Source organism: Moschus berezovskii, chromosome 15 (assembly GCF_049115385.1).
Source record: "Moschus berezovskii isolate FMDL1 chromosome 15, NW_MosBer_1.0, whole genome shotgun sequence".
In the NCBI taxonomy this organism is placed as follows: domain Eukaryota; kingdom Metazoa; phylum Chordata; class Mammalia; order Artiodactyla; family Moschidae; genus Moschus; species Moschus berezovskii.
The window spans coordinates 4,322,963-4,349,336 of record NC_142474.1 but is presented as its reverse complement, the minus strand read 5'-3'; the positions used below and the strand labels follow the sequence as shown (position 1 = coordinate 4,349,336).

The 26,374-nt window shown below is 51.2% G+C and overlaps 1 protein-coding gene across 6 annotated transcripts in view; it reads right to left on the bottom strand.

Moving 5' to 3' along the window:
* NFATC2 (nuclear factor of activated T cells 2) overlaps nt 1–26,374 on the bottom strand; it is a 162,754-nt gene that overhangs the window by 96,129 nt on the left and 40,251 nt on the right. For all 6 annotated transcript variants that reach the window (XM_055393739.2, XM_055393745.2, XM_088843663.1 and 3 more), the window contains exon 3: nt 25,150–25,321. In XM_055393739.2, the coding sequence (XP_055249714.1) occupies nt 25,150–25,321 (172 nt within the window). The remainder of the gene's footprint in view (nt 1–25,149; nt 25,322–26,374) is intronic.

Below are 26,374 nucleotides of genomic sequence, written 5' to 3'. Positions count from 1 at the left end.
CCAGGTGTGAGTCAATGAGATGTAAAGAAAAGTGTGGAGAGGATTTCCACAAAGGCTCCTGAGAGGAAGCTAACGGGAGAGGGCCCCTTTTGTCCTGCCTTCTTTCTTCTTGGAATTATACTGCTTGGGATATGGATGCGATGGCAGCAGCTCCGAAAATAATTTTGGACTGTGAGGCGACCCTGAGTGGGACAGGAAGGGAGGAGGAGCCTGGACGCCTGACGACTTAGTAGTATGTTGGAGGACCCATCTCTAGACTGGCCCCATAAGAAAACACACTTCTGAGTGTTTGAAGCAGCTATCTGGGGTTTCCAGCAGATGTAACCTAAGCCTAATTGAAAGACCTGTCATCCCACCACCTCATTTCCTCCACACCTTCACGTCCTCTCGACTGCATCTCAGTGGGAATAAGATGACCATGCTTAGGTGAACCTCAATTTTAAAAATACTCAGTGTTCAAAGAGTAGATGTATTGGTGCACAAGGCTTCATAAAAATTGATTTCTCTTAAGAGCCAGTACTGAAGCCAATCTGAAAGAAAGTGCCACAGACAGACAGTCAAAAGATCCAACCGCTCAGAAACATTTCAGGCAATGACACTCCAGGCAGTCTGCTCGCCCTCTTAGGCACAGTTGGAATGAGTGTCTAGAGAGGCTGGCTGACACACACGGGAGTGACGATGGTGAGCGCTAGAAATAAAATCGCTGCTTACTTTCTGTCTGGTTTCCGAATTGCTTTTTCCTGGTTGAAAGGTGCCAGGCCTGGCAGTTTTCTAAAAATTTAAAACTCAAGTCAACAAATATTTGTTGAGCACTCTCTATTCACACACACACAAAAAAGCCACACTAGGGAAAATTTGTATAATGGAGGATGCTATAATTAATCATCATCTTAATAACAACAGATGGGGAAGAAAATGGCAACCCACTCCAGTATTCCTGCCTGAAGAATCCCATGGCCATGGGATCACAAAGAGTCAGACACGACTGAGTGACTTCACATTCAATAACAACAGAACCAGCTAATGATGTACTGAGTGCCTGTTATATATTGGGCATTGTTCAACAGTCATCAACCCATCCAATCCTTGTGGCAACCCTGTGAGGCAGACACTATTATGTGAGGGAACTGAGGCACAGAGAGGTTAGGCAATTTGTTCAAAGTCACACAGCCAGGAAAGAAGTCAGGGTTCCAAGCAGACGGGTCTGCCTCCGAGGTCCACTCCTGACCCTACAATGATACTCTGCTCCTGCTGCCTCACAGTGGGGGAGACCCACAAGGGGCCACACGATGTCCCCAAACCTCACTCATTCTCTTGCCATGTTCTTAAGCCGTTACTGGGCCGTTAGTTACCAAATCTTTCTCTTCTAAAATGCAACCTGTATTTTTACTTGTAGAAACATTTTAAAATACATTTTACATTTTTTGCATAATATGTAGCTATACAGATATTTATAGAATGCTGCTGTTGTTCAGTCCCTAAGTCTGTCTGACTCTTTGTGAACCCATGGACTGCAGCACACCAGGCCCCCAGTCTTTCATTATCTCCTGGAGTTTGTTCACACTATATGTACACCATAAATAGTTATACAAACTATTATGTATAAGAATAAATAAACCAAAAGGTTATACTGTACAATACAGAGAATAGAGCCAATATTTTATAATAACTGTAAGTGGAATATAACCTCTAAAAATTATGAATCACTATGCTGTATACCTATAAAGTATATAATATTGTACCTCAAATATATCTCAATTTTAAAATGTTAAAAAACAATAAACTCAAGTTAAAGCTACTAGAATTGGATATACAATAATGCTCTTCAAAATTCTTCAGTAGAAAATGCTGACAAAATGTTGATAGTTGTCACGTGATGAGTACATAGGGGGTTCATTGAACCGTTCCAATTTAATATATGTTTTAAATTTTCCATAATTAAACATTTTTAAAGAATAAAAATTAATTAAACTTTATGTCTCTACCACAAATAGGGAATCAGGATCATCAGTCAGCAATCAAAGGTACACATAAATGCACAGCAAAATAAAGGTGCCAAGAAAACAATTATAAATGTTTTTTTTAAATGCTGATTAAGTTCCACAGAATTCATTGACTAGGAAGCCCCAGGGAACCCCAGTTTGAAGAACACTAACTGACATATAAGTCTGTCAGAGGCAGTGTAGGGGAAAGCACAGGCAGGCTTGGGAGCCAGGCGATCATCAGGGAACTGGCTAAAGATCTACCTGGATCAGCGCCGGACACAGGAGAGGCCCAGCAAACCTGCTCGAGGAGCTGAGGAGCTCTGCACACACTGCCCTGCCTGTGCGCTAGCAGAGGGGTCCTGTGTGCGGAGGAGGAAGTGGAGAAAGAAAAGCCACCTAGGTGTAACGCTGATGCATGTTCCTATAACCAACAGCGGGCACCGTTTCCGGGAGCCACGCACCAGCCTGCCCGCCTTCCTTACGGTGTGTGCATCTGTGGGGCCTGCAGGGCTGGGCTGCGTGTTTAGCAACCCAGGCTCCATGGGGAGAAGCTCGGTTTGCAGGGTTTGCCGATTTTCATGTTGTAAATATTCCCACCACGGTTGATTTCAGTTGGCAAAGAATCCGCCTGCAATACGAGAGACCCCACTTCAATTCCTGGGTCAGGAAGATCCCCCGGAGAAAGGATAGGCTACCCACTCCAGTATTCTGGGGCTTCCCTTGTGGCGCAGCTGGTAAAGAATCCGCCTGCAATGTAGGAGACCTGAGTTCGATCCCCGGGTTGGGAAGATCCCCTGGAGAAGGGAAAGGCTACTCACTCCAGTATTCTGGCCTGGAGAATTCCATGGAATCGCTGAGAGTCGGACACGACTGAGCGACTTTCACTTATGGAAAGTTACCGGGCTTGGAAAGGGATGTTCAGGGGTGGACCGTACAGATATTTCCAGGGTAGGGAGACAATGGGTGTAAATAATCAGAGGCACAGATTATAGGAAAACATAGCAGTAGACTCCCATAAACCAGTGCAAACCAGCAGGGCCCCCCCCCCGGGTAGACACGGGTCTCTACACATGTCTGCACACGCACACCTGCTCGTGCGTCCATCCATCCACTCCTCGCTCTGGTCCCGCCGACGGGGAGCACGCGCACAGGCGCGCCCCGCCCTCTCCAGTCAAGACCTGAGGATCTCTCCAGGTCTGGCCCCACCTCCCCGTGGCCCGCCCTCCACACGCAGCTCCGCAAACGTCCCGCTACACCAGCCTGGGCTCCCCTCGGGCCGGATCCTGGCCCCCGATGCTCCGGGCTCCTTCTCACCCAGCAGGAGCCTGGTCTTTCAATCCGATCACACACATCTTCCTGTCTAGACAAGGCCGCTGGCTGCCAGGGCCTGGGAGTGAATGAATTCACAGCCCTCCGCACCCTGGCACCGCCGGGCGCTGGCAGAGCTCCGCGGGGCTAACCCCGGGAGCCCGGGGACCCCCGCTCGGACCCGGCACATCCCACCCCCACCCCCCGGGCTCGTCCAGGAGCCGCAGCGGAGACTCCGGCCGCGGCCGGGTTCGCGTGAGCACGGCCGGGCCGGTGGCGTGCCACCCCCGGAGAACCGGGCGCCGGCACCGCCAAGAGCCATCCATCATCCTCGCGCTGAAAAATGGGAAAACAAACAACAAAACCCCGACCCCGCCTCATTTAATGTGAACCAAATACAAAAGCCACAGGAGAAAGGCTTTCCTCTTTGCGCTTCCCTTTTCCGGCCCAGAAACACCAACAGGCCAAGATAAGGGCGGCATGGGCCGCCCCCTGGATGGTTTCAAAGGGTTGGCACCCACCCACCCCCAGGCCCACTCCCACGGCTAATGGCCTGCCCCGCCCGCCAGAGCCCCGGGCGGAGGGGGAGGCGGCGAGGCCTCACGCCAGGGGCTTGGAAGCGGTTTAAGGCTCAAGATGCAGAAGGGAGGAAGCGCGGCCTGTCAAGAGGCGTGATAAAGCATCTCCTTATCGGGAACTTTCCTTTTAACTGCGTCCAGCCAGCGCCGGGGCTGGGCCCCTGTCAAGGCCGAGCACCTTCCTTTCATGTCGCCTCGTGTCCTCCGGTCACCGCCGTGTCCACGGGCGCACGGAGTCGGAGCATCGCGTGCTGGCATCCTCAGTTTGGGGCCAGCATCTCTGAGAGGCCGGGGTGCTGAGCCTGCAAGCCCGGCCGTCTGGTAGACTGTGTGGCGTTTGCAGTCACCCAAAGCTTCTGGGCCCTGGATTTCTCATCAGGAAACCAGAAGAAGGGATTTCAAAGCAGTGGAAGCCAGCGGTGTAGACCGGGGGCGGGGTTGGGAGCTGGCAGACCCAAGCTCGAGTCTTGGCTGCCGAACTCGCTGGCTGGTGACCTGGGACAAGCCACTCAGACCCTCCAAAAACGCGTCTGCGTGTGTCAAATGGAAACAACGCCTGCCTATTCCATAGAGTCATGAGGAGGAAGTGAGTTACTACACACGGGCAACTTACAACCGTGTCAGCAGATGCTCAGTGCTCAGTGCATATGAGCCATCCTCTCACTGTGTCTTCACGGGGCTGCTGGGGACACCAGACGAGGTTGAGTGGCCTCATGCCACATCTGAATAATGGGAAATTAATAATGTACCAGAGAAATCGCTTCGGTCTCGCAGACCATTGCGCTCACCTTCCCACTCGGGGGCGACGCCGCAGATGGACACAGTGACTCCTCTCTCGCAGGAGGAGCGAGCCTCCCATTATGGCTCTGTACTCAAGCCAGCTCCTCCATCCCAGGCAGCTCTGCAGAAAGAGCTGCCTGGTCCAACACCCCGAGAAGACCTGGCCGAGCCGACCCCCCGAGAGGTCAGCGTGCGGAGGCAGCCCCGGGTCCAGCTCAGTCCCCGCACGGCCCCTTCATCCATGCTGACGTCGGCACCAGGATGCTCTCCTACCGGGATGGGCAGAAAGACCCAGCAAAGAGCCTGGCCCGGACCCCGGCGGCTCTGACCGTCAGCTTTCTCAGGCCCCACCTGTGTCTCAGGTCTGAGATTCACTGGGGCTACAGAGCACCCACCCGTCCGTACAAGGGTACAAACAGACGCCCACCTTGGCTGTCCTGACTGCCAAGGGCATTAAGTAATACATGCAAAGGGCTTTAGAACAGCACCTGGCACACAGTGAGTGCTCCATAAATGTCAGCGTTACCATCGCCCGTTTCAAGCCTTTCTCTAAGGCAGCTCAGGATCATCATTCGCTCATTCGGCTCATGAGTCCCTAGAACAGAGAGGAAGGGGCAGGGCCCACGCTGCCGCTCAGGCCAAGCCTGGCACCGGGCACTGTGACGCCCCCAGATGGTAGCTCAGAGAGGTGAAGTAAGCGGCCCAAGGCACCCAGCTCGGAAGGGTTACAGCTGGGAGCCAAAGGCGAGTCCAGAGGCTTCCCCAGCCAGCTGCTCTTCTCAGCTGCTCTTCTGCTACAGCGGCTCCTCCCATTTCCTCTTTGTTGAAAAATCGTCCTTTTACTTTCAAGTGGAAACGCAGCACACACCAGTGATTCCCTTCCACTTCACTCTTAGAGATTTGTTATTTCAGGCCCCAGAGCCCTTTCCTTTGCTATCATTTTCAGACCTCTGCTCGTTCCGGTGGCAGCCTGCTCCAGCCAAGAGCTGAACACCACTCTGTCCGCGTCCAGAGACTGGGGACTGTGAGGGGTGAGGGGCTGGAACTCGGCTGACAGCGGAGAGGCCCCTGGGGCCCCCACCCCTGGTCCCCTCACAGCAAGGGCCAGATTCTCACCTCCCGCGGCAGGGAGGCGAGAGGCCCAGAAGCCAGAGTCTGCCAAGAAGGGCTTCTGGAAGGAAAGGGAAATGAAGCCTGTTGTAAGAAGGAAACACTCACTCTCCCTCCTCAAGGACTAGCTCAGGAGGCCACCCGGACACCCAAGTCCTCTGGTCGCGGAGAGACGATGAGCGAGAACACGGCTGCTCGCTGGACCGAAGGCGACTGCCAACGGGGATGCCCACGGCCCACAAGCGAGCCACGCGGGGACAGGAGGCTGCAAGGGGGCCTGATCGCGCCCCGCAGAGGGCCACGACTGGGGCCCAACAGCGAGTTCAGAGGCTTCCCCAGCCTCCCATCCAGGCACTGGGGTCTTGGAGCTGACCCCCGGGCAGGCAGAATGAGCCCCCGCCCAAGTCTACAGGGCCAGAACCCCAGCCACCCCAAAGTCTCCTTTCTGATGGGGGTTTGAGTGTGACTCTCATACGCCACTCAAAGCGAATGCAGCTTCTCCATCATTTCAGGGAGGAGCAGAAACAAATCCCACCTTCAACGCCCAAGATGAAGCTGGGGGCTGGGTCAGTATCACAGAGCGTATGGGTCCTGTCGGGTTCAGCTTCATCCGGTTCTGAGCTGGGATTTCCTTTGCTCACTGACAGAGTGCAGATAAAGCCTGGAGCCCTTGTTTTTAGCAAGCATGGAATTTGGAGGGGCCGAGGGAAGCAAACTGGCTCCCTGTCCTCAATCCGTGGGGTTCAATTCCGTTTCTTTCCATTAATTCCTGAGCTTGAAACCCATGATAATCATACTCATCTCCGCTCCCACATGCAGGAACTCATATCAACCACGCTGGCCAAGCTGACACCCCAGTGTGTCACCTGATGAAGAATTTAATTATCCTTCCTTGATCCCCGTGAAAAATCTGTGCAAAAGAACAGACCCCAACCCTTCGTTACTGAAATGAAGGACAACACTGTCATTTTTATTGAGGGGAAGTTCAACTTTATAATTCAAAGTCTCACTTCTATCTATATTAAAAAAAAAAAAAGACTTTGGCTAAATCCAAAGTCGTTTTTCCCTGAATATTCATGAAAAGACTGATGCTGAAGCTCCAAAAATTTGGCCACCTATGCTTGGAGCTGACTCATTGGAAAAGACCATGATGCTCTGAAAGATTGAGGGCAGGAGAAGGGGATGACAGAAGATGAGATGGTTGGATGGCATCACCAACTCAATGGACATGGGTTTGAGCAAGCTCCAGGAGATGGTAAAGGACAGGGGAGCCTGGCGTGCTGCAGTCCAAGTGGTTGCAAAGAGTCGGACACAACTGAGGGATTGAACAACAAAAATGCTTAGACATTAAAGTCAGTGAGACCCGGGAACTTCTTTGCAAGCATTTCCCACAACCAGTAACAAATCCCTGTCCAGGGTCACCAACAAGGTGCCCAGAGGAACCAGGGAAGGACTTGGATGAGCACATCGGACCTGGTTACAACTGGGGGCACCCGGGAGCCCAGCTCTGACCTCAGTGGAGGGCAGCAACCCCAACTCCTGAGCACTCTTAACACAGAGAACACGAGCCCAGTGTTGCCAGATCTTCTGATTATTAACACCAGCCAGAGATCCAGGCTTTTCAGAGAAATCTCCGAATTTGTAAGTCTTGGTAAGTGGTGTCAACTTGACATCCTGAGCTGCTAAAACCATCCGCAGACAGACTCGGGCCTCGAGCTCCAAGACAGTGTGCCGCCAGTTCTGCATGCTTTTTAGATTGTTCCTGAAGCCTGGAACATTCTTCCCTCACATCTCTCAACACCCTGCTCAAATGTCACCTCCTCCCAGAAGCTGCCCCAGATTTTCTGAGCAGAGTGAGTCATTCAGCCCAGACTCTCACCACCTCCTCCCTCTAGTACATCCATATCTGCTTTATCCTTATCTCCATATAAAGAACAATAATAATAATACCTAACATCTATGGGACTCACTCTACCAGGTGCTCTGCTTAATGCTTTACCGTCATCATCTCTTTTCCGGGTACCGTCATCATTCCACTTTAGCCACAGAGAGGTTAACTCACTTGCCCAGAGTCACACAGCCAGTAACTGGTACAAACCCAGGGCACTGGGCTCTGTCCCTCCCCCTGCTATTAACTCTGCATTCAACTGCCTCCCTCAGACCACCAGTATTCCCAAGTCCAGTTCTCCCAGCAGACTGAGCACTCCCTGAAGGCAGAGACTGACCGATTTCTCTCTCCACCCAGAGAGCAGAGCTGACACATGGCCAATATTTGCTGACTGGATGAGGGATGCAGCCCAACCTGACCTCCTAGAAACCTCTGGAAGGTTCTGGGGGCGGGCGTTAGGGTATCGTCCCCTAAGACGTACGTTGTTCTTAGCAGCTAGCTGGGGGTGGGCAGATGGGCCCAAGAGTTAAGGAAACCAGCACCCCACCCCCGACTGAAGGATGTTACTCCTGTCCCAGCCCTGAGACAGGACTCGGGTCTGACCACGGGGCAAGACCCGCACCCCCGTCCCCAGCGAGTCACAGCCTCCCCAAGTCCACTTAGAACCTGGCGACGCACCTTCCAAGGTTGTGCCTCTGCCCGAGGAGAGGGCGACACACCTGCCCTCAACCTCATCCCCAACTGGGGATCGAAAGTCAAGGAGCGATTCTGCTTCCCCAACAAGAGAAACAAGTCCACCAAAAAATTAAACACACACCAGCAAAATGCGTGGGAGCAGGGCACACGGGCATGGGCCCAACAGGAAGGGCACACGGGCTCTCCGGACACACTCTGGCAGCTCCCGGTCTGACCCCCGGTCTGCACAACCAGTCCTCGGCAGAGATGCCTGGCTGAGCCCGAAACCACCTTCACCCTGAGCCCAGGAGCCCACATTCGACGCCACCCGTACTGTGCATCAAACGCCGAGTTTCCTGCAGCTCCTTCCACCCGCCCGGACCCCTCCCCCTGCAGGACGGGCCGAGGAGGGGTCGTCGGAACAGGAAGACGACGGGCTGAGAGCTGGGAGGCGGCCTGCGTGGACAGGGCCCTCGAGGCACAGTAAAGAAGCCTCTGCCTTGTTCCGAACCGGAGCCCAGGCGGCCCGGTCCCAGTGCAGCCCTGAAAGCACGCGTTCAAAGCTAAAGTCAGGCTCACGCAAAGCTGCAGCCCCCAGGGGGACTCGGGCTCCACAACAATTCGCCCTTTGACTAAAAACCACAAGGAAACACCCACGGCATACTTCTCGATTAAAAAAGGAAAGTGAAAAATAAGGTTCTTCTTCTTCTTCATTATAAAACTAACTTGTGCCCATTCCATCAAGTCCGCACTTCTGTTCGCCTCCGGGGAGCCCGAGTCACGCTGGGCAGAGAGACCAGGGGCGGCGGAAGCCTGGGCACGTCCCAGTGCTCTGAATCGGTCCTTCATTATTGTCACTTCCTTCCTCCGCTTCCTTCAGCACAGCAAAGCCACCGAGGGGCCGCCCAGGCCAGCACCCCCGCCCCCCGGGCACCGTCTGTCCACGGGGCCGAGGCAAACTGGGGCTCCCCAAGGCCTCTGAGGGCCAGCGGGGACGGTCCCTCAACTGGCGCCCGTGCACATTAGGTGCCTCCGAGTGACAGGCACGGGGCCAGGCCTGGGATGGAGCCGGGATGGAGGGGGGGCGGGTGGGGAAACCGGAGGGAGGGGCGGAAGGAGAGGAGGAAGGGAGACTATCTCGGGCTGTGCGGCCAAAGAGAAAGGGAGTGGACGGCAGAGGAAAGAAAGAAAGAAAGTGAAGTCGCTCAGTTGTGTCTGACTCTTTGCGACCCCGTGGGCTGCAGCCTACCAGCCTCCTCCATCCATGGGATTCTCCAGGCAAGAATACTGGAGTAGGTTGCCATTTCCTTCTCCAGGGAATCTTCCTGACCCAGGAATTGAACAGAGGTCTCCCACCTTGCAGGCAGATGCTTTACCCTCTGAGCCACCAGGGGTGGCAGAGAACGAGGGTAGCTGTTTTGACGGAGGAATCAGGGAAAGCTTCTTTGTGGTACCCAGTAAAGTGAGACTTGAGTGAAGCAGAGACAAGGGCCGTGTGGACATCTGGGAACGTGGAGAGCAAGGGCAGAGGCCCTGCCGCAGGATGTGCAGAGCGTGCAGAAGCGCAGAGGCCCTGCCGCAGGATGCAGAAGGTCGCCAGAAGGGTGAGCATGGCAGGCGTCAGGACGGGCAGAGAGGCAGGCAGGGGCCTGAGGACACAGGGCCCCGCAGCCCACGGTATGGAGTCCATGTGAACGGGGTGGGAGGGGACACAGCACGGTTCAGAACCAGGGAGGGCTGCAGACCCAGCCACGTCTCAGACAGACCCTCTGGCCGCTGTGTGGGGAGTAGACTGGGTGAGGGGCACACGTGGAGGGAGGGAACCCAGTTAGGAAGCCGTAGCTGCCACCCAGACAAGGGAGGATGAGAGCCCCAGGGGGCAGAGGGGAGGTGGTGAGTGTGGCGGGGCCAGGGGCACTGAAGTACCAGCGTCACCACCCAGCACAGATACACAGGCCTGTGACAGATGCCCACAGGCAAGCAGGGTGCCGGGAGAAGCACACGAGGAAAGATCAGAAATCTGAAACAGTACCACGTATTCTCGGCATAAGGCTTACCCCAGGCAAGCCACACATTTCTTGGGGGCTCAGCTTTCTCACTATAGTACCCAATTCATAGGGGAATTATGGGTAAGGCAAGGTGCCTGGCATGTTTACATGCTTGATAAAAAATACATTCCCAACTTCTGCTTTTAATGCTGAGTGGTGGCTCTGCTGATTTAGTCACTGAATAATCTTTATAATTCATATCATCTATCTGAGCCTCCATCTGATAAACGCAAACCAATGATGATTGTACCCTCCTCAAGTACATGGTGTGAGATGAAATGAAACATTAGCTAAGCAAAAAGTTTGGCTCAGTAAAACAGCAACTGAGGCCCTTAGTAAAATGGTAGCTGAAGCCCTCAGTAAAATGGTAGCTGAGGCCCTCAGTAAAATGGTAGCTGAGGCCCTCAGTAAAATGGTAGCTAAAACCCTCAGTGAGATGGTAGCTAAACCTCTCAGTAAAATGGCATGAAGCCGACACACCAGTCATTAGCTAGATGATTTCTAAGTCTCCTTCTAGCTCAAGCATCCCCAAACTCTAAACCAGTCAGCTTCAAGTCCATGAATGAGTCAACTCTGGAGGTAGGAAATGATGCAAGTGATACAGGCCAAGGTGACAAGAAGCTGGAACTCCCACCTCAAAGTGAACAGAACTAAATACAGGCGCTTCTACTCAGGTGACACCTATTGATCTGAGTCACAGACTCATGTAAGTGTAGGGGTGGGAGGGCACTTACAGAGCAGCACCCACTGTTTCAGAGCCAAGGCCCCACCACTCAGAGAGGAGAAGTGTGAGGGCTGGGGCTGCACAGTCAGGCTCGGGCAGAAGTGGAAGCTGATGAGGCTCCACGCCGGCTGGTGAGAGAGCAGGAAGGAGAAAGCAACAGAAACCCCGTGGGCGAGAAAGAAAGGCCTGGAGAAGGGAGGCCTTTCAGACGAACAGAAATGCCTTTCTTGCCACCAAGAGGTAAAGTCAAATGTCTTCAAGGACCAGGTAATGTATCAACGAGCTGAGCAGTCGGTGCAAAGGCTGATTAATGTCCCTGTGAAGAAGGCTGATCGCCGAAGAATGGATGCTTTTGAACTGTGGTGCTGGAGAAGACTCTTGAGAGTCCCTTGGACTGCAAGGAGATCCAACCAGTCCATTCTAAAGGAGATCATTGGAAGGGTGTTCATTGGAAGGACTGATGCTAAAGCTGAAACTCCAATACTTTGGCCACCTCATGCGATGAGTTGACTCACTGGAAAAGACTCTGATGCTGGGAAGGATTGGGGGCGGGAGGAGACGGAGACGACAGAGGATGAGATGGCTGGATGGCATCACCGACTCGATGGACATGAGTTTGGGTGAACTCCTGGAGTTGGTGATGGACAGGGAGGCCTGGCGTGCTGTGATTCATGGGGTCGCAGAGAGTTGGACACGACTGAGCGACTGAACTGAACTGAACCTAAAGATACTCACACTCAGATTTTTCCTCTTTTTAAGAATTATATCACCAGGGCCATCACTAGGTTGCCTGGCATTTTTGTACAGATTAGGAAAAGACACCTCTCCCTCTGCACCCTGAGAAGGCGTGTCAGGACACCGTCTTGATAAATACGCAAATGTGAATAGGCGCCCTCATGATATGCAGTGCCCTTGTGCAGTGCACAGCCTGCGCAGCTGTACCCAATGACACACAGACTTCCCGGGGCTGTGCCTTGGGGACCTCTGTCTACACCCCATGGTCATATAAAAGGCACTCAACTGCCACAGCAAAGGTCATATGGGGGGGACATGTTCACTATTAATAATTCCTGATCAGAACCCACCTCTAAACCAATGTTCAAAGTGGGTACCAAGAAGGCTCCTGCCTCAGGGCCTTTGCACTCACCATTCCCTTCCTACAGCACGTTCCCTCAAGACAGTGACACAATTTATTCTCTCACTGACTCGAAAATCTGGTTAAATCTCACCTCTTCAGAGAGTTCTTCCCTAGTCGTCACCCTCAGCGACTCACATTCATCTTCCGTCCCCCATCCTGCCTTATTTTTCTTCTTATTGCTTTTTTCTTTCTATCACTAGATTCATTGTTTTGCTGCATGTCCCGCTTCATCAGAACACCAACTCTGCAAGAATACAGGATTTTGTCTGTTCTATTCACTAATCTGTCCCCATAGTCAGCAAACTTTTCCTGAAAGGACATGAGCCACCAGGGGATCTTATACAAGGCAGGTTCCAACTTGGCAGACTGTGGAGAAACCTGGGACTCTGTATTTTTAACAAACCCCCAGTATAAGTCTGTGCTATTGGTCCATGGACTGATAAGTGAGGAGAATCCAGCATGGATCCTGGCGTGTGGTGAAAGCCCCATCAATGTTTGTTGAATAAGAGAGAAGCCAGAAAACCACTCAATCCTATTCCACACTTTTCTCCCTACTTTTTAACCATGCCATCCTGCCCACACTGATACCATCTGTGGCTTTTACTGTCAATGTATCACTTTTGGATGGACAGAGAAGGATACAGGCACAGACGTGGGATACAGCCAGTGTAGGCTGATGAATTCTTTTACATCACTATACCTAGGGACAGGGAAAGCCAAGGCTTAACAAACATTTACTTGAGGCAGCTTCCAAAACTATTCATTAGGGCAATAGTTACAGTTTTACAATAAATGTCAAATTAGGGAGATGGAATTCCCTTAACAGCAACCTAAGTTTGAAAGAGAGAGTTCTATTTGGTTAAGTAAATGATGCCAAGAAGATCCACTCAGCTTCACTTACTACTTGGAAAATCAAAATGTGTCTTTTTAAGTTCCACAGTAATAATGGCCTTGATCGTTTATTGGCAATTTTAAATATGCAGGGCATTCTGCCAAGCCTTTATAAATTACACCACCAGTGATGAAGGCGATGACAATAATGCATCCGACCACAAGGACAGACACAAACCACCTCTTGACTCAAGAAACTGGTGACACTGGAGCCTCAGGGAGATGAGGTGCCCTCCCCGCCCCCTGCCCGGGGGTCTGAGGAGGGAATTAAGTCTTATCCTGTGCATCTCTTGTATCTTTCGAATTCTGCATCATGTGAATGCACTTCCTTCCCCCAAAATAAGTGATACAGGAAACCAGAGCTGTCTGTATTCAGCACTGTCTCACACACATGCTCATCTCCTCTAGATCCTAAAAGAGAAGTAACATGATGTCCAACTCTCCGTGAGGGACCCTGAGGTCCCAGGGGTCAGCTGATCCTTGTTCACAGTTGTACCAACTAGTGTGATGAGAACAACTCAGGGTGGCCAGGAATGGAGGCGCGGAGAAGGGCAATGGACAGCACAAGACTAAGCACCCTAGCAAGGGGAAAATTTGTCTTGATTTTCAAATAGACTAGATTTATTTCTTGATTCTTTTTTCCCAAAATACCTAGACAACAACAGAAGCCCCTGGGAGCAACCTGGAAAATTATCTCAGGATTATCAGAGATTTCTAAGGGTGCAGGCTTTGGAGCTAGAGCCTCTAGGCTCAGTTTAAGGTTTACCCACTTCCTGTGTGACCTTAGGTAAGTGACTTCAGGTATTCCTGGAAATCATGGCAGCATTGTATCCACTTACACACGGAAGGCACGTAAAGCAGTTCCCAACCTTACTTGGATCTTAGCTATTTTCCCCCGGATATCATGAAAATAAACACAAACTCAATAAAGGAAGGGGGCCGGGCAGGAGCTAGGTGCCATGAGCTTAAGTGTGCAAGTGTGGGGAAAACACCAAAGCAATGAGATTAGTTCTCTCCAGGTGACAAGGGGGCTATCTGCTTTCTGTTTTATATATTTTTCAAGTGCTGAATACACACTAAGATAAGAAAAATACGAGAACAAAAATTACATATGTATGATTACTCATTACACATACCTGATGCACATAAATACACATGTATACGTATATGTGTGTGTATTTACACATTTATATAAAAATATTATATATATGTACACACACACACGCATACCCCCACACAAACTTTTTCAAACCTGAGTCAGAATGTTCAGAATCAGCCAAAAACAGTGAGCCTGGGGCAACAGGAGAAATAGTTTGGCCAAGGAGCCCTACAGGTGTGCTTTTAAATTCAGCTCCAGGACTTCCCTGGTGGTCCGGCAGTTAAGAATCCACCCGCCAGTGCAGGGGACACAGGTTCGATCCCCGGTCCAGTCAGATGCCACATGCCGCAGGGCAGCTAAGCCTGTGCCACAACTACTGAGCCCACGTGCCCTGGAACCTGTGCTCGGCAACGAGAGAAGCCCCCTCAGTGGGAAGCCCATGCCCCACAGCTAGACAGTAGCCCCCACTCACTGCAACTGGAGAAAGCCCACACACCGCACGAAGACCCATCACAGCCACAGAACAACTTTACCATGAATCGAGCTCCGCCACGTCTCAGCTCCACAGCCCTGAGTGAGTCCTCTGCCCTCACCCAGGTGCCTGCCAGCAAATGACGGGCACGCATGTCATCGTATCATCAGTGTGGAGTTCACGAAACCAAACTTCCACACAAGGAAAAAAGGCTCCCTTCTTTATCCCAACAGGACGGTCCAGAGGAAGATAAATAATAACAGGGAACAGGGATGCTGCACACATGGGAAGTGCTTGGTGCACGCCAGGCCCTGTTCTATGCACTTTCCCATCTTAAGTCATTTATCTTTGCAAAAACCCCAGGAAGTAGGCATTGGTATCGCCCTCTCTGCTAAGTGGTGTGACCTTGAGACTCAGTTTCCTCATCTGTAAATGGGGTTAATAATACCTCCTGCAGGTGGCACACAAGGAAAGCTTGGTCAGAGTCACGAGTGACCATCTGCTCCCTGGGGAAGGTACTCAACACCCCCGAGCTCCGTTCACAGGGTAAGGACAGTATGCCTGCCTGAGCCACTCCATGCGACATGCCTGTCACATAGTATGGGCTCAATGCTGCTGCTGCTAAGTCGCTTCAGTCGTGTCCGACTCTGTGCAACCCCATAGACAGCAGCCCACCAGGCTCCCCCATCCCTGGGATTCTCCAGGCAACAACACTGTGGTGGGTTGCCATTTCCTTCTCCAATGCATGAAAGTGAAGTCGCTCGGTCGTGTCCGACTCTTAGCGACCGCATGGATTACAGCGCACCAGGCTCCTCCATCCATGGGATTTTCCAGGCAAGAGGACTGGAGTGGAGTGCCATTGCCTTCTCCATGGGCTCAATAAACAGACACAATTATGTGCAGAACCAGCCCACGGTCTCCTGGGAGGCTCAGAACAGGCAGCCCTAACCTCCACGCTGTCTCCCAGGATTCAGAGGATGGTTCTTCTTCCAAAAGGCAGCACAGACCAGTGGTTCAGGGCAGGTTCTGCCTATACACCTCCTTGGGCTCCAAAATCACTGCGGATGCTGATTGCAGCCAGGAAATTAAAAGACGCTTGCTCCTTGAAAGGAAAGTTATGACCAACCTAGATAGCATATTAAAAAGCAGAGACATTACTTTGCCAACAAAGGTCCATCTAGTCAAGGCTATGGTTTTTCCCGTGGTCATGTATGGATGTGAGAGTTGGACTGTGAAGAAAGCTGAGCGCCAAAGAATAGATGCTTTTGAACTGTGGTGTTGGAGAAGACTCTTGAGAGTCCCTTGGACTGCAAGGAGATCCAACCAGTCCATCCTAAAGGAGATCAGTCCTGGGTGTTCATTGGAAGGACTGATGCTAAAGCTGAAACTCCAATACTTTGGCCACCTCATGTGAAGTGTTGACTCACTGGAAAAGACTCTGATGCTGGAAGGGATTGGGGGCAGGAGGAGAAGGGGACGACAGAGAATGAGATGGCTGGATGGCATCACCAACTTGATGGACATGAGTTTGAGTGAACTCTGGGAGTTGGTGATGGACAGGGAGGCCTGGCGTGCTGTGATTCATGGGGTCGCAAAGAGTCGGACACGACTGAGCAACTGAACTGAAGTCCAAATCAGAGCCACCACTTACCAGCTGGGTGACATCAGCTAAGTTGCCTACCCTCTCTGTGTCCCAGTGTCCTTGTCTGTAAAACGAGAGTCATCCTACCACCCACACTCCACGGCGTGGCTACAAAGATTTAAGCGGCTAACTTGAAGGAGTCCCCAGAAGATGCTCAGCACATGTAGCCTCCATTGTTCGATCCCCCCGCCTGGCCCTTAACAAGGACCCACAGATTTGTTTATGAACAAGTGACGCTTCCTCTCTGTGTTCCCACTGGTTGCCAGACACACTGCAAGCACTGTTCTCTTTCTGGAACCGCTATTCGTTCAAGATCCTAGAAGCCTCCGTTCTCTGCTTCCACTGGGGGCGAGGGGTGGGCGAGGTCCGTGCTCAGCCATGATCATTTTTACTGTCCCGTGAGCACCCCACGCTTCCCTCGGCGTTTCCGGCGCGCAGTCAGGTGAGCACACTGCACCACCCATCGCCGGGCCGCCCCGCCCCCAGGACCCTCTGTTCCCCCCACCCCACGGCTCACCCAAGGCCAGCACCTGTCTCCCTGCTTTTACAAGGCCTACGTGAGCACTCCAGCCCCAGCCAAGGTCACCCAGGAGGGCTACATCTGGCCCACAGATACACTTGGTTTGGTCTGTACTCTTTTATTTAAAAAAAAAAAAGGTTTTAATGGCCAGTGTTACAATCAAGAGACTGAAACACAGACAAAGGCAGGGAGGTGAGGACGGCTCCTCCTAAAGCTGGCCTCGGCATCCCCACCCCAACCTTTAAAGGAAAAGGCCAGGTCAAGCCAGCCCCAGACGGTCGCTCCCCTCTGAAAACAGGAGCATCACAGTGGCGGGGGCAGGCCTGCTCAACCCTCGGGACTCCAGCCTTCCCCAAGACTACAGCCACACCGCGCCTCCTGCCTGTGACCCGTGTCTCAAAAAATATATATATATATCTGATGAGCTTGAACACACCGAGAACCCAACACCTCTCGGGTCTCCCACCCCTCAGTGCCCGGCCGCCTGCCTGCGTCGCCTGGACCACTAGCCTCCCGCGTCTCCCTACTCCTCTCCCAGCCCCTCGACGGCAGTCCTCAGCCGCAGCGGAGGGATCCCGCCGAGACCCCTCAGACCCGGTCTTCCCGGCCCCCACCGCCCTGCGCCTGAGTTTGCAGAGCCCGAGGCCTGAGTCTGCGCATCCTCCGGGCCCCGCCTTCTCCTAGAGGCCCCTGACTCAGCCTGCCCTCCCCACACAGGCCTCCCCTCTGCCCCCAGGCCGCAGCCAGCGTGGCCCTGGCCCCCAGAGCGCTCATCCCCAGAAACCTGCACCTTTCGCTCCCCGGGCTTGGATGCCAGCTTCTCAGGAAGGCCTATCCGACCACGCCCGTTTCCCCTCCCCAAAGCAGCAGGTTTTCCCATAGCACTTATCACCTTCCAACACACTATTGAATTTTCCTGTTTATTAGATGTATTGTTTATCTCACTGCAGCCAGAAAGTCAATGCCACGGGAGCAGGAATTTGTCTCTGTTTCAGTCACGGCCGTATTCCCAGCACCTGGAACGGGCCGGGCCCCTGGTAGGTGCATAGTGATGAATTCTGAGCCAAGGAGCAAGATGAGCCCCTGGTGATCTCATCACACACGCTCCTCCCCTGAAGCTGAAGCATCGTTTCCCTCCTCTTTTTTCCTTCCCCAGAAGGTCTGATGGAACCTCTGTCAAGCAAATACAGCAGCCCTGATCAAGACAAATTAGCCTCAGCAAGTCCCACTTCCTGTTTCCCCAGCCAGCCTCACCGAGCACAGAGTTTTATGAGTCAACAGAAGCCAACACGCCCAGCCGATTGCCAGAGAAGCGAGGCTCCCCGTCACGACTCCAGTTTCGCCTGGTAAGGAGGAAACCCCATCTGGCTTCTTTCTCCCCGGTCTCAGACATAATTTAAAGCGAGTCGCAGCAAGGACAGAGCCCAAATCCAACAGGATGAAAATCACTGCCCTGTAATCTGTTTTACGAGATGAAAGCTCGGAGCCTAGACTGGCCTCCTCTGGGCTGGGAAGGCGACAACTGGACAGGTGCGGCCCAGCCCCCAGGTCTTCTCCCTGTGAAGCTCGGTCCTGTTACCCAGGACGAAACTGAGATCAGGTTTCTGCATCTGCAAGGAATTTCTCCTAAAGGAACTGCCCATGTTGTTTCCATATGTCTGAACATCTGTTGGAAAGAATCAGGAGTATTGTCTTTGAAGGTGTGTAGTGCGCTTAAACAGCTTCGGATTTTGATTACTTTCTAACAAAAAGGATGGCTTTCCAATCCTTCTTTCAGTTGAAAACACATCCCAGAGAGTGGTGAAAATAACATTTATCGAAAGCCCCTGCACAAGGATGGATGAAGAAACTAACCGAGTGTCCTCTACGGGGAATTTCTAATGCAGGGTTACGGTGAAAGGGTCTGGAAGCAGGCAGGGAAAGGATTAATGACAATGGCATTATACAGGCAGCTCTCAACTGGGGTATTATGAGCTCCCATCAGCTAAAGAGCCAGGAAAACACTTAAAGCCCAACCTTACAAAGCTGCCTTTGAATGCCAGTTTTGTCCACCCAAGGACCACTGCTTCCTGCCCTGAAATAGAACGAGGAAATGATAGCCAGCTTCCACCAAAAGGCATGTGGCTCTTTCGAGGTGAACTGAGTGGTTCCGTTTCTCTGATCCCCACAGGTCAAAGTCAGGGCAAAGAGCTGAGACACGCAGACTCCTCAGAAAGAACCATAAACGGGCTCTAGTTCCATGGGATTCAGAGCTTTCCAGGTGAACCTTCCAGGCTCATACACACAACCACAGGCTTGCCAACACGGCCTGAATGCCTCACAAGCCCTTCCTAATTCCCTCACCCCACAACGAACTTGTAATCTTCCCCTAAGAAAATGACTTTCACCCCAGTCTTCCGGAGTGGCAGATGGCACTTCCCCTGCACCCACGGCTAAGCCAGCACCGAGTCCCGAACCTCACACCATCGAACCCATTCTCCCTCCCGGTGCCACCTCCCCATCCTCACCACCTTGACCTTCCACCTGGCACCGCCACACCCTGTCAAATTCCCCTCCCTGCTTCCTGCTTTAGAGGAACCCACTCCTTAGAGGGAAGCCCAAGCGATCCCAAAGTATTCAATCAGAATCGCCTTCCTTCCCTGCTCAAAACTCACTACTCCCTTCCCCTTGCCCGGAAGTAAAACCCTAGTTCCTCATCTTGGCTTATGAGTCCTGCCGACCATCACCCTCCGAGCTAGTCAAGTGACACTGGCCTTCCTTCAGATCCTCAGAAGTTCTTCCCTGCCTCAGGACCTTTGCATGTGCTGTGTCCTGTGCATGGAGCACTCCCCCCGCCCACCACACCAAAGGAGGCAGAGAGAGGGTGGGCAGTACTCCTCTCTTTGCTGACTCTGTCACCCGCTCCAGGCTCCAGGTGACAAGTCAGCTCCGTAGAGAGACCCTCCGTCTAGCATAGGCCATCCGAGCAGTGGTCACCTGGCACAGCTCGTCTGTCCCAGCAGTCACCCCCAACTTGCACACCCAGCAGATGAACTCCCAGTCAGCTGTCAGTCTGCCCTGGAGTCCAGCTATAATCCCAGATGGCCTTATCTGGCCTGCCTGACCCACCCACATCTCAGCGACAGTCACACCAAACCATCCGGTCCGCTTGACACGTCCTGCCCACCCCCTTGAGTTCCAGCAGGGCACAGACCTCATCCGTCTCACACACCCATCAGTACTTCACCAGCGCCTGGCACACTGCCTGGCATACAGCAGGCCCTCAACAAAGTATTCACCGAGTGAATGAGTCATGAGATCTGAAAAGCATTTAAAGTTTGGAGCAGACTTTCTTCCCAGACCAACTGACATTCAAGAGAAAGAAAAGACAAAAAAAAAACCAAAACAGCGGAACATGGCATATGCTTAAGATCTGCAATTTTATATTTAAAGAAAGCGAAAGAAATGGTCGTGTACTCATTTTATTTTCATACAAAGAGGCGCATAAAACCAGAAGGCGTACAGAAAAAGTGAGGTTTTATAGTGTGGCAGATAAAGAGAAGGGTGGGAACCAGTCACTGAGACGGAGGAAAGAGAGCCAGGGCACAGTGCGGAGAGAGACACGGATGGAGGGGGAGACAGAGACAGCGGCAGAAGCTCCCGGGCGAGGCCGGGCAGGCTCTTCTGCGGCTGCAAGGGCAATCCTCCGGGGTTTGACGGAGGCTTTCACACCTCCTTAAAGGTTAAGAGTCCTTGTCTTCTTAAAGCTCCCTCTTCTTTTCATTTTTCAAAGAGGCTTTCTTTTTTTTTTTTAATGACTTCCTATGCTAAAGCAAATCAGGGGTTAGCACATTTCATTTTGAAGAAAAGCCAATCTATTCAAATGATTTAAAAAAGAAAAAAGGCTTCACTCTGTGTCTTTTGAGGATATGGCTACACATATTTAAGTCATACACTGGGTTTTCAAAGTAACGAACCAGAAGAGGGGCAGAGGGCCTTCCCTGGTGGTGCAGCGGCCCCATTGTGGGAGGCGGGCGTGGGAGGCACAGGTTTGATCCCTGGTCGGGGAACTTACGATCCTGCGTGTTGCATGTGCGGCCAAAAGGGAAAAAGAAGAAAAAAGATGGATCCTGGGGAGTTGCTGGAAGGAGAAGCGTGAGTGCCAGGCACAGGGTAAAGGCCATCTTCAGAACTGCATCTACACTTCCTTTTCTGGAACTTTCCATGGCCCCAGCCCTTGATGAATGGGTGAGCAGAGTCTTGCACTGCACATGGTCTGACCTCTCTGGCCAAGCTAACTGGACAGTGGGTGGCACCCTTCCTAATCAGAGACAATTAGGATCTCCCTAAAGGTCAGGATTTGGACTCCAACAAGCTGGTGAGGGACTAGAATTAAGACAAAATAAAAAATCTGACAGGCAGGAGGTGCGGGCATCTTTCCACCAGGCAGGTCTTCTCTGTCTTGTGAGAACAAGGAGACAGGGAAAGTTGGTCTGCAGAGAGATGTGGAAGATGAGAAAAGCTGTCTAGCAGGCAAAGCCAGACACCAGAGTCCATATTCTAAGTCCCATTCGAGAGCTATGACCTTGAGTAAGGTCCTTGACATCTCCTTGACCTAACTGTAACTACTTCCTAGGGCTTTTCTGAGGATTAAATAAATTTAACTTAACATAGATTCTCACTTGGAAAAGGGTCTGACATGCAGTGAGTGCTTGCTATGTGTTAACTATTATTTGCATCATCTTGCTAAACTGTAAGTTCATGGGGGTGAGGGTTTCTGGCTGCTTGGTTCATACCATATCCCAGAATCTAGACCCATGCCTGGAACTGAGCAGTGCAACACAAACGCTTGATGAATAATCAGACAGCAAAGGCACTATGTAGCCCCCGAGGACAGACCCCGTGGGCAGAGCCCCCAACTCTTCTTCTTTCTTCCTGCTTTTCCCGTGCCAGGATGAAAGCCAAATCCTCCCCCGTGGTTGACCAGGCTGCACACACTCCGGCCCCACGCTCCCTCCCTCTGGCCCTTCAAAGTCCAGTTACCTTGGCTCCCTCAAGTTCCTCTGCCGTAGTTTGCTTCCTTCTGCCCCCAAGCATTTGCACCTACTGCTCCCACCACGCATCCGCAGCCCTGGTCTCGTCTTCAAGGACATCTTACCAGGGAAACCTTCCCCTGTCTACACTGACTTCTCCATCTTATGCACCGAGAGCCTCATGCACGCTTCCTTCCTGCCACTTGCCACAGTTTGCAATGTTATTGTTTGCATGATTATTTAAGTCAGCAACTTTGTACCCCCCGACCGTGAGCTCCATAGAGAAGAAGACCATAGCTTCTCTCTCAGTCTTTACTGAACCTCAGCATTAAGCAGATGGCAAAGGGCCAGTGCTCAGCAGATTCCTGCAGGAAGTATCCACCTGTTGACTGGATTGACTGAGCAGAGAAATAAATCTCAGACTCGTGACCACCAGCCCAGGTTCTTCTTGAGCTGAATCTCCTGACCTGATTATATGTAACTCCAGTAGGCTCCTCACACACTCCCCCTTTGCTCACTGCCTTTCAATGAGTTTCTCTTTCCTTTACAACCAAAGGCTTTGACTCCAACATACCTTTCCACTGCCTCCAGACCAGGAGTCCTAGAGTAGATAAGCCTCACTTGATAACGATATGAAGAGTTTCTTCTCCAAAAATCAATTTTCAAGCATGATGGAGCAAATAATATGAGACCAGTCCTACCATCATAAACAACTATAATATATGACAAAAGTTTATAAGTCAACTGCTTTCGGGGGGTCGGTGGTTAGAAGAGAATGGACACATGTACATGTATGGCTGAGTCCCTCTGCTGTCCACCTGAAACTTTCACAACATTGTTAATCGGCCACATTCCAATATAAAATAAAAAGTTAAAACAATGCTGAACATATTTGAGATTGAAGGTCATGAAAGGATCAAGATGGATGTGCCTTTTCAACCCAGAAAAAAATAAGCCAACTGCTTTCAGGCATTAGACGGCAGGCAGCACATGACTGTGGTCCATGAGGGAAAGGAGACACACGAGGAGAACCCATGTTCCCTGCAGCTCTCTGCCTGGGGACACTTTCCCTCCCACATTCAGAGCGTGGAGTTCAAACAGAACACAGTGGTCCTGCTGAGCAAGGGGTGAGGGAAGGGTTCAGTCTCAGGCTGTAGAAGCAGCTAGAATCTGTGGGTAAGGCATCAGAGAGGGGGAAGGGGCTGGGGGATTCCCCAAGTCCGTGACCAAGGGCTGGGCTGGGTAATCACAGGGGATATGTGCGGGTTTATCACAAAGAGGCAGCTATAGGGTAAAAAGGGAAACAGAGAAGCTGGAGGTTCAGCGGAGCTGGAATATCGGAATTCGAGCCCATCAGAAAGGAGTGACCTCCCCAAAGAGTATCCGAAAAGACTAGGCCTTAAGAATGAGGTCATGCCTTAGAGTAAAGCCTACTTTTGACCCGCCCTCACACAGTCTAAAACCAGGCCTGCGACGTCCCTGGCTGTCCAGAGGTGGAGAATCTGCCTTTCAAGATGAGGACACAGGTTGGATCCCTGGTCTGGGAAGATCCCGCATGCCTCGGGGCAACCAGCCCACCCCACAACTACTGAGCCCAACTCGAGAACCCTGGAGCCCCAACAACTGAGCCCACACACCTCACCTAATGAAACCCACGTGCCAGGGAACCCACGCTCCGCCACAAGAGAAGCCGCAGCAACGAAACGCCCGCCCACTGCGACTCGAGAGGACCCCCGCCCTCTGCAACTGGAGAAAAAAGCCCGCACACAGCAACAAAGGCCCAGTATAGCCAAAAATAGATAAATAAACAAAAATATTAAGTAAAAATGTAAAACCAAGCCTCAACTAGATTCAAAAAAGAAGGACTTTAATGGCTAACCCTACGAAGTTGAAGGGTATGGGGAACACCGCAGGCCTTGCACAGGCCCACCATAACAAGGAGTAAAATCAAATCTATGAAAGTTCAAAGTGACTAGCCAGCAACTGAACTACCTTTAGAGGAAGACAGCAGAATTGAGAGTCTCTACAACGCCCAGTACACATCACCGTCCCAGCATCACCACAGTCAACACCAGACACGCAAAGAAAGAGAACGTACCACGTGGGAAATGAAAAGCAACGAACAGAAACAAATCCACCCAAATTTGTGATGTTAGATTTAGAAAGAAACCAACTACCAGGATTTAGAAGTTCCAGCCCGTATCACTGAAGTCCTTAACCAGGTGTACAGACGCAAAGCTACCTGTGGAAATATTAGGGGTTAAGGTTTGTATGTTTGTTTTTTGTCTGAATTGTACTCACATTACACAGTTTCAGGAGGTGCTCAAGAATCTGCATTTTTAACAGCTGCTCTCAAAGGTTCTGGCGCACCACCAGATTCTTATCATAGAACCCTTTATGAGCATTTTGCCTTCACGCGACACTTCGCCCTCACTTTATACTTTTAAATACTTTGCCTTCACTTTAAGGCAAATTTTAAAAAAAGAGTTAAATTAATTTAAATGTATTAAAGGGCTGGTTAATTGAGTTGGCAGGTAGGCACCAGGCAGCAGTTCCTGGTTAACCAGACTATACAATTAAGAATACTTTAACTCTGATCATTTCGGAGGGAAATTAAAAACAACAACAAGAATTCTCTACTTATTTTGAAAACAATATCTAAGGTTAAATCAAAAGCCACAGACATGAAAGATAATGATTAAGGAAAAAACAGTACGAAGCTCTGGGTATGATGTAAACAGAAAAAAAAAAAATCAAAGTAGAAGCTACTGTAACATCAAGTATATAACTGTACAGGGACAGACAGTGCAATGTTTGTGAATAGAAACCAAGCAACAGGGACATATCCAAACGGTAAAAAAAAAAAAAAAAAAGTATTCCAGTCCAGTTGGACTGTGTATAGTTTTAACTTTTCCCCACTTTTCCATATGCTGGTTTTCCTTAATGGACTCTCACCTAAAATTTAAACACAAAATGATGGCTTCAGAAACCTTCAATCCAGACACCCCCACTAAACTACAGCGGTTTCTCAATCAGAAAGAGAAGGAAGAAGACAGCATGAGTATCACTTCGATCCTTATGCAGCTCGGCAAGACTTTTTCCCTGGCTTCTGAGTGGCCTTGTTAGCTTCCGACACTCAATCCGAGACTTCCCATCCCTTCGAGGAATAGGAAGCTGAGACATGCACCGTGGTCTAATAAGCACCAAACAGCAGCTCCGCAGAAGTGAGCGGCCCAGTGGCCCGCGAGGACACGGGAGGCCGGGAACGCGAGTCCATACCTGAACGACAGGGTGGCCGCCCGTCGGGGCCTTGACAGCCCCGCGGCTGCCTTCCGTCTCGTAGTGCGCCCGGTGGTGTGGCTTGGGCTGCACCTCGATCCGCAGCTCGTAGGCGCCTGACTGGTAGGAGAGCGGCCACTCGAGCGGAGGGAGGGAGGCGGTCACTGGGATGCTGGAAGGAAGAGCAGACAGAGCGGTCACGTGCGCAGTGAGCCGCACCCGGCCCCTGTGCAATAAACGTACACGGCTCCTTCCCTGAACACCATCCACAGGCACACGGTAAAATGCTGGCTGCTGGGAGGCACATGTCACCGAGACATGATCGGCAGCGCTCTTCGCTATCTTTCTCCTCCTCTGTTTTCTCTTCCATCTTGATGAAGACAGAATGACTGACATCTCAATTTCTGAAGCTCATTTCATGACATGTTAGTTCTAGCATATTTCTAACTGCTGCAACTTCTTTTCCTCTGGGAATTTGGAAAAATATCACCGCCCACCTCTAAAGGATAGCTCTTAGTCAGGATGTTTTTTTTCCCCAAAGGAGTGAGTGTGGGACAAGGAACTCTGTCACAGACATCAGGGGTCCCATTGGGTCACTAACCTGCTGTGTGACTTTCAGTAAGCAACTTCAACTCTTTTATTCTCAGTCTCCTATAACCACACATGGACTAGATGGCACCTGAAGTGTTTGTCCAGCTCTTATTTCTATGTCTGATTATCTCCATTAAAAATAAATTCAGGAAGAGGCCTTTCTCTGTCGTAGGCATTACTTCTTGGGTCAAGTGTAGAACATCTCACCAGAAAGGGGTCTGGTTTTGCACCGATGAGCCAAACCACTCAGATTCCCTACAATTAAATGAGGAGCATGACTGGCGCTACACACCCAAGCTCAAGTCCCAGCTCCATCTCCAGATACCTGTGTGACTTTGAGCAAATACCTCCACCTCCCTAGGCCTTAGCTTCCTCAGCTATGAAGTGGGGACACTGAGATCACAGAAAGAGCTTAAGCACAATAAATGCTCGATAAATATCAGCTATAATTGTTTTTCATGTAATGTATATTTCAAATAAATGTTACTTCCTGTTGACAATCTGTATTAATGGTATTGGTAGTGTCAAACAATCTGACTATAGTATTAATGGTATTGAAAGTTGTAAGATCTTTGAGGTCAAGCCATTAAGTTGAATTTTACTATAAAATCTCAACCTGACCCAGCACACAACA